The 18477-nt window shown below is 39.2% G+C and overlaps 1 protein-coding gene across 1 annotated transcript in view; it reads right to left on the bottom strand.

The window, feature by feature from the left end:
• Positions 1–18477, bottom strand: part of TRPC4 (transient receptor potential cation channel subfamily C member 4) — a 245856-nt gene that overhangs the window by 54549 nt on the left and 172830 nt on the right. The window contains exon 4 of the mRNA XM_006028373.3: positions 9518–9854. Within this exon, the coding sequence (XP_006028435.1) occupies positions 9518–9854 (337 nt within the window). The remainder of the gene's footprint in view (positions 1–9517; positions 9855–18477) is intronic.

Below are 18477 nucleotides of genomic sequence, written 5' to 3'. Positions count from 1 at the left end.
CCCCCTCCCCCCCTCTTCCCCAGCTACCAGTCTGTATGTCTCTGGCCAGCTATGATCACTGTCCTCCACTGTGGCTCCTAGTCCCTCTCTAGCCTCCTCTCTGATAGATGGCATTCCTAGTCCCTCCCCCAGGTTCCTCCTTCCAGCTCCTTCCACCTTGCTCTAGATTTTGTCCTCTACGCATATCAGCCAGGCAGCTTCCTTCCCCATGTTGCCTAGACTAAGTAGATATGACAATGAGTGTGGAGAAGAGAGAAATTCCTTAGTTTTAGGTACAGTGATTAGATCTGCAAGCTGAAAGGACAGGGTTTGAGCATGCCCAGTTAGTAAGGAATCTTCAGGGAATTTAGCTGCAAAACTATGCTAAGTTTCTACTGACAATATGTGAACAGAACATTTCCAAAGGCTTTTATTTTGGCCAAATGGCCTGGATTTTCCTAGGGATTGGTGTGGATTGAGATTAATTTTCCAAGGATTGTCCCATAGGCAAATCTATAAGAAAAAAGGGATCCCTTGCTTCTCAAAGAAAAGATATAAGGTTTTCTTAACATTGGCAAAAACATATTTTTTCTTTAACCTCGTCCTTGAAATTGGCTAAACCATTATGGCTGTAATGTTTTAAAAAATCATCCTAAAACAATCAACTGCATGGACAATTTCAGCCCAAATGGTTAAGATTTGATGAATTATGAGCAACTTAAAACAACATCCTTTCCTAGAAGATTTCAGATAACTTTATTAATAGGTGGTACTAAGATCCTTGCCTATAATCAAACCAATAACATTATTTGAGCAAAGTGGAAGTCATTCCCATTCAGGTTGAGACTTGAGTTGCACTCATTCTAAAAGGTCATGTAATTTGTTTTTATATATACTCCTATATTAACAAACATATATGCAGCATCTATTTTTTATTTCTTTAAGGGGAAAGATATACTCTGCAGATTTATTGCTTTGTCACCAGCTTGTTATATATTATTTTAATCTTGGTGACCATATCATACTTTGTTTAAGCTCCCTGTAACAACTCAGTTTTCAGTAGCTGCTGTTCAATTTTTTGTTATTCTCTCCTAATACATTATAGGTAATGATCCTCACTGTAAATGTCACATATATAAACAATTCATATTGCACTACTGTACTTCATTTCAGAAACACTTTCCCCATGGTGCTAACAAAACTATTCTATAGTATGCATTTCACCTAGAAATTCATTGGCTATCAAGGGTTCATAGTGAATGATTTGTACCCTCTGTCAACCCATTTGTGTAGATTCTCACTCACTGATAATCTGCAAAAACTATCTGACAAGAAGATCAAGAAATCAAAACACATTATTGACAAAAAATAATACATAAAAAAACCAACAGCAAAGCCACATACTTTCCATAATCATTGCTACCATAGCCAAGGGAATTGACCATTCTAGGTATAACCAGAGCAAAGTATGCTCCGTAAAACCACTATGAAATAGGAAACATTAACATTAATAATAAAATAAGGTAGATATTTCCATGACATTTCAAGTACTTGAGATGGCCCCAAGCTGGAAAATTTTAATCTAGTTTTGGGTTTTTTTCCTCCCCCGGGAAATAGATTAATAGATTCATAGATGCTAGGGTCGGAAGGGACCTCAACAGATCATTGAGTCTGACCCCCTGCCTGGGCAGGAAAGAGTGCTAGGGTCAGATGACCCCAGCCAGATGCCTATCCAGCCTTTTCTTAAAGACCCCCGAGGTAGGGGATAGCACCACCTCCCTTGGAAGCCCATTCCAAATTTTGGCCACCTCACCATGAAGTTTTTCCTGATGTCTAGTTTAAATCTACTCTCTGTCAGTTTGTGACCATTGTTCCTTGTTACCCCAAGAGGTGCCCTGGTGAACAGAGTCTGATTTCTTGCTGCCGCCCTACTAATGAATTTGTAGGCGGCCACAAGATCACCTCTCAACCTTCTCTTGAGGAGGCTGAAGAGGTTCAGGTCCCTCAGTTTCTCCTCATAGGGCTTGGCCTGTAAACTCTTAACCATCTGAGTGGCCCTTCTCTGGACCCTCTCAAGGCTTTCCACATCCTTCTTAAAGTATGGCACCTAAAACTGGATGCAGGACTCCAATTGCGGTCTGACCAATTCTGCATAAAGGGGAAGTATCACCCCCTTGGATCTATTTGTCATGCATCTGCTGATGCATGATAAAGTGCAGTTAGCTTTGCTGATGATTTTGTCAAACTAACGACTCATGTTCATCTTGGAGTCCACTATGACTTCGAGATCCCTTTATGCTTCTGTGCTGCTGAGAGGGTCACTTCCCAGCCAGTAGGTGTGCTGGATATTTTTACACCCTCGGTGCAGCACCCTGCATTTGTCCTTGTTGTACTGCATCCTAATGTGTGTTCTGCCCACTTTTCCATCCTGTCCAGGTCTGCCTGCAATCACTCCCTACCCTCGAGTGTTCACTTCATCCCACACTTTAGTATCATCTGCAAACCTGGACAGAGTACACTTCACGCCCACATTCAAGTCACTGATGAAGACATTGAAGAGTACAGGTCCAAGGACCAAACCCTGTGGTACACCACTACCCACATCCTTCCAGGTCTATACAGCCCGTCTGCTACCACTCTCTGGGTGCAACCTCCAAGCCAATTTGCTACCCACTGAACCACGTAAACATCTAAGTCAAAGCCTCTTAATTTTTTTTTATGAGAACGGGATGAGATACTGTATTGAAGGCCTTCCTAAAATCTAAGAGCACAACATCCACCTCTACTCCTGCATCTAAGCATTTTGTGACCTGGTCATAAAATGAAACCAGATCAGTCAGGCACAATCTGCTTGCTATGAATCCATGCTGGTTGCCCTGCTGCATTATTTTTCCCGCTGGGCTCGCACAAATATGATCCTTAATAATCTTTTCAAAGCCTTTTCGAAGGATGGAGGTGAGACTGACTGGCCTATAATTACTTGGATCCTCCTTCCTCCCCTTCTTGAAAATGGGACCACATTGGTCCTTTTACAGTCCTCCCGGACCTGACCTGAGCACCACGAGTGCGCAACCAGCCATGCCAGTGGTTCTGCTATGACACCGGTCAATTCCTTCATCTGGGCCTGCTGATTTAAATACATCCAGTCCATCCAGTGACTCTGCACCAAGTTAACATTGACAGTTGGTGGGCTGGTATCCCTCTGATACCCATCTAAGAACCCGTTAGGAGATTTATCTGGACCCTTGCTCAAGAACACTGAGGCAAAAAACTAATTGAATAGCTCATCCTTGTCCCCCCTATCTGTTACTAATTCCTCCTGCTTCTTCAGTAGGGGTCCTATGCTGCCCTGAGTTTTCTTTTTACTCCATACACACCTAAAAAAAGACTTTTTGTTGTTTTTAATTTGTGTTGTCAGCCTTAGCTCTGTAGTTGCTTTGGCCTTTCTAACTGCAAGTGTGGGCCAAGTAGGTATACTCCTCCTTGGTAGCTTCCCCCTGCTTCCGCTGCCTATATGACTCGTTTTTTGCCCTTAGGCTCCCCTGGATTTCTCTTTTTAGCCAAGGAAATTTGTTGGCCTCTTTCCCCCTTTTCCTTGCACTGGGATCATTCCCCTCTGTGCCCAAAGGATCACTTCCTTCAGGAACGACCACCCTTCCTGGACTCCCATCTCGCCAATACTCCTATGCTGCAGTGCATCACAGACTAAACTCCAAAATGTTAGACTATTTGGGTCCAGGATTGTGGTTCATGTCCATCTCTGTTGAAAAATGAGAAAAATCCTAAGAATCTGAGGAAAAAAATGTTTAAGGAGTTAACAAGAACACAGATGACTTTTTCCTTGAGTATTTTCCCCTCACAGAAATTCTTCATCTTGTGAGGAAAATATTTTAATCCTTTCTCTGACATCTTCATTTACTCTTGCCCAACAGACGTGTATAGTCACAGAAAATCAGATTTATCAGCATTCAGACCCTGTGGTGATTTCTTTTTCACACTGTCTGCAATCTTTATGTCCTATAATGTTACTTGGTTCAGAATGGTTAGGAAAAATCAGCCAACCACCTGAAGAAGAAAACACATGCACAAACCTCATAAAAATTGCTACTACCTCTGAACAGCATCCAGGGCCCTTATCTCTTTGCTGAACACACTGAGAAACACCAACAAACTTATTAAAACACATTTATTAGATTTAAAAATGAATTGAACTGATTGGCCTGACTGTCTCTTCCCCCACTGTTGTAGTCCAATATCCTTGTTTTCTCCTGAGATCTTCCAAGGTCCTATCATAACTTGACTGCAATGGATTCCTGTGCATTGTCTATCAACTAAAACTAGTCCAACCATGCTGTCCCTTAATATGCCTTCTATATTACTGATGTGATTTGAGATGGTATAGAGCTGCACTAGCAGTTCTATGTGGGCCAAAGAGCCTTTTATGCCAGGGACATATGGGAAAGGTGCTTTATCCTTTTAGCACTGCTCATATGGTGCCAAGAGGAATCAAACATAGACACAGAGAATGTAGTAATGGAAAAGATTGACCTTCATTCTTCCCTTGTCCTTTTGTTGGTTGCTGTTGTTCAAGTGATTCTTGCTCATTTCCTTAATATTAGTAAGTTCTTCAGGAAAGGGATCATGTCTTTATATTTCGAGTGCAAACATCTTTCCATGTTTTTGATGCTGAATTAAAAATTAATAATGATATCATTCAGATCAATCTCCCTATCAAGGGGTGACTGTTCCCTTTTATACTTTTAGCTTTGTCTACATGTGCCATTCCAAAAGGATTACACTCCTTCTATTGGAGATTTTTCTAAAACTCTTTTCTTAACATTATTCTATTAGTCCCAGTTATACTGATTTCTAGTCAAAAGATGCTTGCCACATATTTTAATATCACTTATGCAATCATGTAAAATAGAGAAATGAATGAAAAAGTTTTCTGGAGAATTTTTTATAAACTCAATTCTCTTCTTGCATACATAGCCTAGTATGGGTTGTATGCAAGAAGCTCCCTTTTTCTGATGATACTTTTAAAATATGGTAACAGTATACATCCAGCATCCTAACATATCCTGGGCATGTCTACATATGCATGAATGTGCCATAATTGGCACTCTGTGCAGTACTGCTAGAGCACAGTTTTTACATGATGCTAATGTGCAGTAGACTAATTCTGCTGTGTATTAGCATGGCTTTTCCTGTGACATGTTAATGTGCAGTAGAATTAGTCTACTGTGCTTCTAGCATCTTGTGTAGACATACTCCCTTAGTAGGAAAATGTTATCAGTGTTTGATGTCTAGAAAGTGAGATCATTATGGAAAATCCTGATACTTACTGGGCATGTTTATATGTGCATTAATGTGCTTTAATTAATTTGCATTAAATCTAGTACCTCCGGGCTCCTACACGCATATGGGGAGTCTGTTCTGATGCACTGGAAATCCAGCAGAGCAATTTTCTGAGCACGGAAATTGACATGCTCTGGCAGCCTTGCACATCATGTGTATCAGCATAGCCGCACATCTCCATACTGACAAAATGGCAGCAGTGAGCTTTGAAATAAAACACATCCAATGAGCTTTATTTCAAATTGCCCCACCGCCTTTATTTCAGCACGGGGGTGTGCGGTGACACACATATACTCACTAATTAAAGCTAATTAAAGCATCTGGTGCAGCACTGGGAACACAGGTAAAAATGCCCTCATTGTAAGGTACTAGGAAAATTTGCATTAGCCTGTTTTAATGTGCATTAACTAAAGAGCACAGTTTTTAAATGATGCTTTAATGTGCATTAAAACATGCTAATGTGCATTAAAGCACACATGTAGACATGCCCACTAAGTTCTAAATTATGGACACATGTGCGATCTGCACTAAGAATACATCAGGATAAGTATAACTCCTAGTTCTCTGTATTCACAATAGGAGAGGTAGCAGTTAAAATGCAAATTACATTCAGAACTGTTCTAACAAGGAGACAGACAAACAAAGAATCCTATTATTTAAAAATGTTAATAGTTTTGACATGAATTGTAGGTGTTCCAGGATAACCTTTGCTTAGGGGAAAGAGATTAGTTGCTTATGATCCCAATTTTAAAATACGTTTGTTTTTTTCCCTAGAGATGCATCTGTTTAGTGTAGTGCTTGAAAACTTTTCATACACATCTAGGAAACAGTTTTAAGAGCTTTCAGTCACCTTAGTATAAGGGAACTGTATTTTACAATGAAGTTCAGAGAAGTGCAAAAAGACTCATTTGCAACCTGGAAGTTACAATGAAAAATAAAAAATAATATAGCTTATGGATGAAAAGTTGAAGAGGTGATTTAACCACAGTCTATAATTCCCCATACAGGAATAGCAAATTTAGCGCTGGAGGTTTTGTTAACCTTGTAAACAAAGGTGTCATAAAAACCAAGGGCTGGAAGTTGAACACAGCAAAGTTTAAGCTGAAAATAACATGTATATTTTTAACAGTGAGTGCAGTGAACCACTGAAACACATTGCCTAGAGATGTAATAAATTCCCTATCTCTCGTCATGAATGCTTTCTTTAAAGATATCCTCTAGTTCAGAAACGCACAATGTGTGGCCTGCAACAGTAGTATTAGTGGCCTGGTGAGTCAGCCAGACAGTGTATGTGCCTGGGTGGCCCTCCAATGGAGAATATAACTTTTAAGTGGCCCTGCTCTAATTCCAACATGAGTTGTTGGGATTGGTGCAGGAAACACTGGGTAGAATCTACAGTTTGTGTTATGTAGAAAGTCAGACTAAATGACACCTTTAAAACTATTAAATAATCTCCTTCAGGTCACTCATAATCTCCATCAACCCATTGATGCTTGTGCCTGAATTTTTCAATTCTTTTTCATGTTGGTGAGCATTTACTTATGTGTGTTGTTCCACTGATTTCATGTGTATGCTATGAGAGACAGGGACCATTCTACATCAGTAATGGTGGCAGAACCTGATCATAAGAGGTTATTTTGATAAGTATAAACACAGTTTGTAGAGCTGAGTATGTCCCTTAAAAGCACAAGTGTCTGGGTTAATGGGTCAGTGGAGAAATGCTTTGTGATTCTGAGTTTCTCAGTGTGAGTACCCTTCCAGATGCACCCTTTCCTTCCCCCTACAAAAAAACAAAAGAGCAAGTGGAGAAGGATTTTTCTGTTTTCTACTAACTGCTGTACAACTTTAGGTGAGTCACTTCTCTCTTTACTTCAGTGTCACTGTCTAGAAAGTAGGATAATGACACAATCTGCTTGAAAATGTATTTGAGTCCTATAACAGCTAAGCACTAATTATCATTGTCTTGACTTCACCCTAATCTAGGTACACTGGGGGAGTGAGCCAGACACAGTGATCTCTATTCTCTAGGTGTATCATTCTGGCACCCTGGAGAATACAGTTACTAACCGCATTTGCACTAGTGCACCAGAACAAAGTAACTACAGGACAGGTGGCACCAATTCGCTTCCTCAAGATCAGGCTGTTATCGGTAAGGAAGGATTGTACCAGGATCAATATGGTTTTTGTTTATTTGCTTCGTGGTAGTATAAAAGCTGGGGTAATTTATTGAAGAATTTTGTTGTTTCAGTACGACTCTCAAACATACTGACATTAGCTTGGCTTGTCAGTATGATTTGTAACTCCATCCAGCCTGCCAGATTGATTAATTTCTTAGCAATAATAACAGCTAGATATTGACTTCTTTTAATGTCACTAACAAGATTTATCAAACAAAGATGATAAATCTTAGTATGCAGCTGGTTACTGGGAACTGTGTTAAACTATATTATCTTAGGGAAAATTCCAGAAGGCACCATGCCTGCCTCAGGCAGCCCAATCCCTCCCAGAACTTCCCAGCATGCCGTAGTTTTTGAATATTGCCCTCTGCCTTTGGATGTGCAGCCATGCTCCTGCACGATGCAGAAGATGTATAAACTCAGCTCTTTCTTGCCCCCTTTTGTATGGTTTGCATTGCTATAGCTCTATGAAGAAATAAAAATCCTTGTTACTTAACCCCATGAATGCCAAGCACTAGCTAGTGGACTGTAAATGTCACAGTCAAGAATTCTGGTTAACTTGGCTAACCTACTAAAAAAAGCCAGGAGTTGAGGATCAGTTGTGGAAATGGACAGAGGTAGCTTAATAGAGAATTGTGGGAATGGTAACAAATCAGAGACCTAAAGAGAGTGGTTGAAGTTAGGATGTATGATGACCTTGTCTGTATAAGAAAGTGGCACCAAATTCACTAAACCAATTTAATGAAATCAATGCAATGAAATGAGTGGGAATTGTCTTGTTTTGGTTTAATCGAGGTTTATTTCAGTTTAGCTTAAATAGGTTAAGTTTAAACTGAACCAAAACAAGCCACAGTGAGAGTTCAGCATGTCATGGAGATACAGTTTGGCCAGGGAACAGGAGCAGTAGGAGAGAATGGGAACCTGAGTGACTTGGAACGATAACTCTTAAGAGGTACTGCAGGCGCAAAGGCTGATATAGATATGACCCAAACAACGTATTGGTTTTTGGAGCAACCCTCACTGAAATGCTTGCTTTCACTTATGCAGGCAGGAAATTCAGGGAGAAAAGACATTTCTTTTTCCACAGGAAAACTCCTGATTTAAAAAAAATCTTTATGTTCTGATGGGAAAATATTTTATTCAGTTATTTTTGACTGGGCCTAGTCAATAATTTTTCCCAAAAGATAATATTTTTTGAGGGGAAAAAAGGCATTTGATGAAAACACTACTGAAAAATGTCAACCAGTCCTAACTATAACATTTATGTCTTTATTACTTGTGGGGCATGGATGTTGCCTTTGGAAATCCTTATGGTTAGCAAACAGCAAACCCTAGAACTACTGATACTGAAAATACTAAGGGATGCCTTGTTCCCTGTTTCAGAACATTGTTGCAGCCAAAAAAGAATAATTAAATGAGAGATCATTCAAAAGATAATGAAAGTAAATACATTCTTTAAAAATGTAAATAGACTGTTAAACTTCAAAATAGATGCTCTGCATATATCAAACCTACATCTGTACTAGAGAAATCACAATGATTATCACTCTTCATACTTCAAGGCACAAGTTAATCACCAGCTAAAATCATTAACACACAGCTTAAACTACAGGTTGGATATGCATCTAGCTGGGGTCATCTAGACCCAGCACTCTTTCCTGCCTATCAGGGGGTCGGACTCGATGATCTACTGAGGTCCTTTCCAACCCTAACATCTATGAATCTATGAATTAAGAAACTCCCCCCAAATTTGCCCTTTTTTCACCATGGTGTAGCATTACCCAGATGACCAACTGCACTTTAGATTTGTCAATTTCCACCTTAATTATCATAAACTACGTCAGACATTACATTAGATGGACCTATATTGATCTAAACCAATAACTTTGGTCTAAGTTCTTATGACCACATACCCCTAATCTATCTTCCTGCTTCAATTCTGATGGGCAAACTATGTAAGGGTTTAACATTTTCCATTGTATTTTCTTTAGTAATACATTTACCCAGGACCCACGGTAATATCATCCACTCGACGATGGTTGGCGGTGGTCCCTGCATGTTCAAGTCTGACCTGTCAATGTGCTGAGAGGCAAGCAGCAGCAGAAAGAGAAAAGTCAAGTAGGATGCAGTATGGCAGATAAACTTGATAAATGGCTTTCTGATGAACAGCCCCAGTGGGCTTTTGGGAGCTATCAGGTAGCACACAGAGAAGACAGGGAAAAGGAGTCCTATCACAACACATGTTAGCATCTTCCCTGCCCAGTGTCGTCTCCTCCAGCCTGGGAACTCATCGTACCAGCGAGATGCAAGCAGCTGCTGACAGTTGGGCTGGGCAACAAACTAAAGAGAAAAAAGAGAGAAAACAGTAAATATGATGTTATTGTTAATGTTTCCTTTGCAGGTCAGCCTTAAGGCTAGTCTGTGACTGACCTCTTGGAAGGCATAAAAAGGAAGTCTACTCAAAACAGCTGTTTCTGCAAGCAAAGACCTCTTTTTCCCTCCTTCCTTTTATGAGCAAATCAGTGGTAAAGGGGGTGGAGAGAAAAAGGGGGCATGACTTAGCGCTCTCTGCTTGTGCATCTGTTTCATCCTAAGTGGTGGCAAGGAATTGTGTGCCTCCATAAAAGCAAGAGAACCATGGGAGAGAAGGGTTCTGATGCATACTTACTGAATGATTATTTCTCGTGATACTACTGGAAGAAGTGTGTAACTTTTATTGTGGACAGTATATAATCTAGCCTTTAACATTCACTTTTTAAGTTCTTGATCTAGTAAAGTGTTAATGAGAATCTAAAACAAATGAGCTGTGAACATAGATATATCAAAATTGGGATTTAATTTCAAGCATATATTAGGAAAATGTTCACATTATTCACTCAGATCCACTTGACCAGAACTCAAAGAACATTAGATAAAAGTTGCTTGCTATAGACACATATAATGCTGTTGTGGGTTATAGGATTATAATGTAAGATCTTTGTGCAGTAAAACTGAATTCTGTCATCCAAAAATGAACTGTTCCTAGATAATTTTCTAAGACAGCTCTAGCTTTTTGATATTTCTATTTGATCTTTCTGCAAAGGTCTTGCAAAACAAATGTAAAAAGCTAATACACTCTAATGTTTCTTTCCCTCAAACCTTTGCTATGTTCCATTTCTATCGTATACAGATTTTTACAGTATAGACTCCTATCACCTATTTTCATTTCTATATAATGATATTGTCCTCTTAAAACTAACCTTAAAAGAATATCTTTATATTTCTTTTTTTTTCATATAGTACAGTATATAGATAGTGAATATCTATATATTGACTTTCATTTTCTCAAGAAAGTTTGTGGTATATTTCAGGCTTCTCCAGGCTATTACAATTGAGAATGGGAGGCATATAGTAAACACATAATAAAACCAAAATGAGCAGATACAATAAAATTGGAATCAAATAGAGTAAAGGTGAAAAAATAAATGTTTCTTTTCACATCACACACACACACACACACACACTAGATTAATTGATTGATAGATTAATTGAAACTGGAAAACAATACCGTCAAGCACAAATAATTTTCTATTTTGTTTCTTCTGTTCAGTTTAGGGAATTAAAAAAATATCACTCAAATTTTAGTTACCTTGGAATTCTAATCACATTTGTGTTGAGTAATTATTAGTTTAGTGTACTTTTGATGATATAATCATACTCATAATTATCATGTTGAGTAGTGTAATGTAATGTAATCATGATGAGTAGTAATTCACTTCTCAAACAGTCTCTGGAAATCACTGGGACTACTGGCACAGGAAAATCTTCCTCAATGTAGACAGAATTTGGCATCAAGTAAAACATTAATGTGCATCTTTCTGTGTATATCTGGGCCTCGTTAGTAAAAAATTAAAGAGTACAAACTCCCAGGGCCAAATTCCAGCCTGGTGTATGCCAGTAGAACTCCATGTGAAAGATACCTGCTTACCATATACCTGCTCTGATGTCAATCCTGTGACAGCTAATTGTTTACTTTTGGAGAGAGGTGAAAAGAAAAAGAAAAGATTGTTGAGTAAAAGTATCTTTAAAGGACCTATAAAGGAAAATAATACACAATGTTCTCTGTCTCATTTATTAGGAAAAATACAAACCTTAAAGGTTTCAGGATGTTTATCTCAAGATAGATGTGCCTACAAATGATATCATATGCAATTAGAGCAGATGGTTTCAAAGTGTTGTGTTGCCAGACTTTTAACAAGGGTCTCCCTCAAAATGTTTCCACCTCATCTCAAAATACATTTTCCAGTCCCTGAATATATCTTGCTCCTCCCCCCCTCCCCGAATCTGACTGTTCTATGCTGCATTTTTCATCAAAATAACTGTCAGTGCAATGTCCATCTCACATCCTAAAAGTTCATCAGTTCCATGGGTTTTTTTCCCTCGGTTTGTTTCTCTCACCCCTCAGACCTTCCATAATGGATGCAGGGAATCTGGTGAAAGGGTCAATCTTCTCTGCATGGTTTGTGGTTTCAGCTGGAAATAGGTGTCTCTCAGCTTGTCAGAGGTGGGTAACTGGGAATAGCAGTGGTTGTGCTGAATATGGTAGTGCTGAACGATCTGGGGAAATAGTGGGTTTTAGGTACTCTCCAAATATTGGCTTTTCAAACTTTGGCCAGATTTAGGTTAGCACTGGTAGGAAGCTTGCAAAAACTGAAGGAATTATGTTAGATGTTGCTGCTTAGCTCTGCTTCTTTTCCCCTTCATGCTGTTCTGTAGAGCCAGGAAAGAACAATAGCCTGAAACATCCAGGCTGACTGATCTAAACTATGACTCTAACAGAAAACTGTGTAACTTAGATCTATTCTGTCTCAGGCTTTTTGAATGTCTGTACCTAGCCAAAGAGGACTAAAACTATTAATGTGAAATATAAAATATTGAACTGACAATGAAGCTTGTTAACCACAAGGTTCTTTGGGATTTATCCATTCATAGTGTGCAGGGGTAAAAATGTTTACCTCTCCCCTCTGACTCCTGAAATACATGGCTTTTCAGGTACATTAGCATAATGAAATAGGATTTCAGTCAGGCACCTAATTTATTCAAGTGCCTAGAAAGGGGAACAGGTTCTGGTTGTTGATTTTTTTCGTTTGTTTTTTAATAGTAAAAAACATTTTTTGCACAAGGCCAAAATGCTAGTTTCATTACCAAGGACCTGCATAAGTCTGCTTCTGCTCAGCAGTAAGTTCCAAGAGAACTGGACAAACAGTTTTACATGAGAATATTATCCTTGAAATTGGGATTGATATTCTCTGAAAAATCTCTTTATGGGACAGGTTTGGATTTAATCACTGAGCTATTTGCACTGAGGCTGACACTGTAATTAAAGTATCTTTCACAAGATGATGGAAACCAAATCGAATTCTCTAAAAAACAATTAACATCAAGAACCTTCTATAATTTAAACACAAATTTAAAATGAAAACAGCATGTCTCTCCCATTTATCTTTTCCTTATCTGCTTGGTTTATGAGCAAATGAAAACCAAAAACAATGACCTAGAAGTGCTCCAGTAAATGCCAAACAGCAATTTACTCTATATACAAATACCAATGAGATAGCAAGTAATATACTTTAAAAAAAATATAGTTGATGTAAAAACATGAGACAAGAAAAATAGTATGCACCATAACATACATAAAAATGCCACAACACTATTAGATGAGCTGTAGACATAGAAAAGAGGTTGTAGCAATGCACAACACAGGCAGAAATATATAACAGAAGCCATAAAGCAGTTTGTACACATGATATATTACATTTCTGAAAGGTCCAGACCTCTAGTTTCAGGCTGTGGTTTTATCTAATAACAGTATTGGCATGGCTGGGGAATAATTTCATGATGCAACAATAAATCTTGTTCTTCACCACATCATTTTCTTTGCACTGCCCAGTTCTCTCAGCTACATAGATGACCCATGCCATCTTAAAGTGTTTACTTTACAACTGTAGTAACTGTTAATCAGTTGTAGACAAATGTTTGAGATTTACCCTTGTTAGCTTCATTTATAAAAGCATTATTTGAAAATATTGCAAATTTCTGATATACTTTCCAGTAGTGTAATAACGATGTTGTAGCCATGATGGTCCAAAAATTATGCAAGAGGAAAGGATTTCTTAGGGTGATATCTTTTATTGGATCAACTATGTAGTTGGGATAAATTTAAACAAGCTTTCAAATGCAAGATATTCTTCCTCAGGTCTCTGGTCACAGGGAGCATTTTTACACGGGCAAGCACTGCAGCACCAGGTGCTTTGAAAGGCACCTGGCAGTGTGATGCTTGCAGTTGTATAAGCGGTGAAATGTGTGTTAGCACACAGAAAATGATGGCAGTGAGCTTTTGAACTAAAGCACCTTCAAGGTGTTTTAATTCAAAACTGCACCGCCTCCATTTTCTCAGCGCTGATGCACATTTTGCCGCTTATACAACTGCATGTGGTGCAGTGCAGTGCATGTCAGCTCACGTGCGGAGCAGACTTGATTAATCGAGTCTGCTCAGAAGTGGCAGATCTCTAGCACATCGTGCAATGAAAAAGTATGTGTATGCCAGGGAGCCAGGTATTGCATAATAAAAAACACCAGAAGGGACAGAATGAGAATTTTTTTTCAGGGGATTAGCAGAAGAAAAGAAGCTGATTACTGAGAGATCAAGGCCTATCAAAAGGGAGGAGGGCCATTCTCCCTTTCCTGTATAGAAATAATTCAGTTGTTGTTTAAAATGCAATGTGCCAATATGTTTAGTCTTCGTTTTTTAGTGTGCAGCCAGATTAAGAATTTTTTTCCCCCAAGTTTGCCTTTTAAAAGTGTTAAGTAGAGAGGAAAGAGAGAAAGTCATATTGTCACTAAGATCCAAAAACAAAATAGTGATGAAACCACCAGACAAAGGTGGAGCTATAGGTATCCTCAACCATCAAGAATACATCAATGAAGCCAACAGACAAGTGTCCGACACCAAATACTATAAAGAACTTGGGGAATATCCCACAGAAGAATTTGCTCTGGAACTGGAAGATGTCATCAAATCTTTCCCATACCAGGTTTAGGAAAAGCTACTTCCACCTATTCCCCACTCTCCCACGCCAGGAATATGCTCCCAAAGATCCACAAACAAGGTAACCCTGACAGAGCCATCATATCCAATTGTGGGACCCTGACTGAAGAGCTATCAAGATTCATAGAAACAACCCTGAAACCACTTGTCACTAAAAGAGCAAGTTTTGTACAAGGCACCAGACTTCCTCAACAGAACATCAGCCACCTCCCTGAGAAGGCCATTCGTGCAACCAGACTATACACTAACATTGCACACCATGAAGGCACAGCTCTCTGCCTGAAATACCTTAAAAAACTTGAAGCAGACAGATTGCAACAACATGTTGCATATTGGATCTCAGTATCCTCATGCTCGAAACAAATCTACTAACACCTTTCAAATGTAAACTTGGGAACATGGCTACACAGGGTGGAAGGAGATGGGGGATAGTGGGGGTGGGGAGAAAGGCAGTCTGGCAATCTCCTGGGGAGCTGCTGGAGTGCCCCTGCCTGCTGGCCAGGGCCAGTACAGGCAGGCTTGAGCCTTCCCACCCAACAGGGCCTGTTGGGTTCATTGGTACTCTAACTCATGGCACTATGTATAAAGCACCATAAATTAGAGCACCTCCCCAACAGGCTGCCTACATATCTGTAAGCACCCTGTGTGCCTGCTGGCCCCGGGGATTTCTCTCACCCCCTCCCCTCTGCTGTTTTTCACTATACTCTGCTTTGCTCCCTGTGATATGAAACCTCAGAACGTCTTGCATTCAAAATCTTTTCTAACTGTATCCCATCTACATAGTTAATCCAGTACAAGATATGGCCCTAAGAAATCCTTGCCTCTTTCATGATATTTCTATGAGACTTAATTACTCGATACATTTTGTGACTGAATAGTACAAATGTAGATTGCAAAAGATTTTTAGTAGTAATGTTTGTGTGTGTGTGTGTGTGTGCATATATATATATATATATATATATATGCACACACACACACATGCAATTAGACATTAGATTCTAGAAGATTCTAGAAGTTTTAAAGATATAATTCCATGTTTTTGGGAGATCCCAGACTGTTCTAACCAGAAATCTCAAAGCCGCTAAGTCTTGTTATGTGAAAAAAGTCTCTCTCGCATGCCACTAAACACAATTCCACAAATGCCAGTCTATTGGCTTGAACAGTAGTTTGAGCAGAGTAAATACGAAACTGGGTATGTAGAGGGGAGAGAGTTGTGCTGAGAAGCAATGACATGAAGTTTGATACAGTGGGGAAAATGGAAATGAGAGAGAGCAGTTGGACTGATGCATAAGGAAGCTGATCTTTATGACTGAATTTTTAAGGACAGGATGATGATGCTATCAGTATAAGACAAGAGAGAGATGAGTGGAACTATAGCAAAGTAATGCAATGAATATGTGTGTTAATTACTGGTGAAGAGAAAATTAATTATTCATCAAGGTGACTTGTTTCATCTGTCTTCTTTACGCAAGTACGATTTCCTGTCCACTCACATTTTACTTCCTAAATATGGACCATATTTTGATTTCAATAAGACAAGCAAAATTTACATAGAACTCAGATCAGAATATAGTTTGGTGACTTTTAATATAGGTATACAATTTAATTTGTGACATGCTAAGATAAGGGAAACAACTGAAAGAACAATTTCAAAAGGGAAAACTTTAAAAAGTGAAAGTAAAGATAATAATGATAACATCATTACACAAATGATGATGCTACAAATATTTCTCCCTTTTTGTCATCTCAGTTCAAGTACACATTCATTTAATGCACTGTTATTGTTCTGTGAAATCAGTCAGCACACAGCAAACTCTAAACAGCTATAAGTAAGGCAATTAAGTAAGATTCAGTAAATCTTATCTATAATTGCAGAGATTCTAATTACAGTAGAACACTGAGCAACCATACTAATTGGATCCGACTCCAGTGTAGTTTAGGAAAACATGTCGGTAATCAGTATCTGTATGATGTGACTGTTACCACTGCATGTTACTGTGGCAATACAGGCACGTCAACACCATTGCAATATTAGCCTTATGTCCTTCAGGGTTAAATTTACAGTGATTTAGCTCCTTTGTTCCTGCTACAGGAGCCTACAGAGGTAACAGTTTCAGTCTAACACTAAAGTGAGCTCCCTAGAGGCAGCTCCACCTACCCTTTTAAAATGGTTCAAAGTTATAGTCCCCTCTCTCCTTTCTGAGCGGTTAAATGGAAAGAAATTATATGGCTAAAACAACTTGCAATTGATTGGACATGCAGTTGATTGGGGAATGATTGTTTGGCATTCTACTGTAATGTCTAAGAAAATAACAGAAGTGGAAAACAAAGCATAGATCTTAGCAAGTAATGCATTAGCATTCTAATTAGACTTTCCAGTTTTGGAGAAAAGAGATTCAGTTGAACAGACCAGTAGATGAGTGAATAAACTGGGCAGTGCAACACAATTAGCATGCACCTGTAGTTCTCACAGTTTATTTTTAGAAGCATTGAGGCCTAGACTCACTTTAAGTCAAAAACAATTGATAAGTAAATTAAAAATTCCTAGTAACTGCATGGATAGTAGAGTATGAACTAAATTCCTGTTAGCTTCAGAGACCAAGTTATACTGGATAACCTGAAAGAGTTGCTGTCGCTGATTTACCAGTACCAAGTAGCTGTGCTTTTATACACCACAAATCAGGATATTTCTACTATGTATGCAGTGGGATTATTATAAGTAGACTCTTCCATAGAAAACTAATTCTTAATACATTTCAAAGCAATTGCATCTATTGATTTTAGGCTTTCTTGTATTTTTGAAAATAAAGCAGGTATTGCCAAGTTCTTTTTTATGAGCACATATTCCACTTGATAGGAAACAGAGCTTGTCTGCTTCATATCATTGAAACATATTATTGCCAAATGCATGCAACTATTTAACCACTTCCAAACATTTGTACTATGATTATCTGTGTCTCATGTATAGGGAAATAACACAGCAGTCAAAATATTTACTTAGTGCTCTGTCAGTTCAACTATCCAACTCCCAAAGCAGTCCCCAGAAATTTGTGCAATTAAATATGTTGCTCAGTTTAATACTTTCTCCAAAATATACTATTGGATTAGAGGATGGAAAGAATAATAAAATAATTCCCACTGTTGCCTCTTTGAAGAACCAGGAAGCTAAGACACAGAACTAACAAAAGAAGAAAGCTGTTTACCTTTCCTCATCTGTCCATACCCTAGTGAGCTCCAGCTCACAAATGCTTATGCCATATATATCTCTTATTTAGTTAATCTATAAGGTACAAATTTACCCTGCCTTGTACTTGTGCGGGCCGGGCGAGCCCCGGGCCCTTTTTCACGCTGCACGCGGGCTGTGGCCAGCAGCCCGGGCACGCGGGGGCGGAGTGGGGTGGCTTTCGCTCTGGAATTAGGCACGGACGCGTATCAGTAGTTTAAAAGATTGTTTACTTACACCGAGATGGCAATGGTGTAGGCTGGAAAGCTTGCTTCAGTTGCAGTTACAGAGAAGAAAAAGGAAAGAGGCGGACAAGAGTTCTAGACTTGTGAACTCTAGCCCAATCCGGCTGAAGGCTCTGTACTCGCGAGCCCGTCGCGTCAGCCGAAGAAAATACTCGTAGAGAAGATAGAGAAGAGCTCTGGATGAACTCACACGAAGTTTGCTAGGCTCCGTGGGTCCAGATCGTAGCGCGCGGGTGGGGTACGTCTAGGAATTCTATCGGCGACGGGGAGAGGCTAGAGATTGATCAGATCTCCGTAGCCTGCTTCAAATGCACTGGGTCCGTGAGGATCCGCAGCGCTTAGAGATCTTCACACAGCGTGAAGTCTCCTCCTCCCTTGTTCGTGGAGTCCTCCAACTTGGGCGGAAAC

This window comes from Alligator sinensis, unplaced genomic scaffold (assembly GCF_000455745.1).
Source record: "Alligator sinensis unplaced genomic scaffold, ASM45574v1 scaffold413_1, whole genome shotgun sequence".
Classification (NCBI taxonomy): domain Eukaryota; kingdom Metazoa; phylum Chordata; order Crocodylia; family Alligatoridae; genus Alligator; species Alligator sinensis.
The sequence above is the reverse complement of the archived record's forward strand: the minus strand, read 5'-3'. Positions and strand labels throughout refer to the sequence as shown.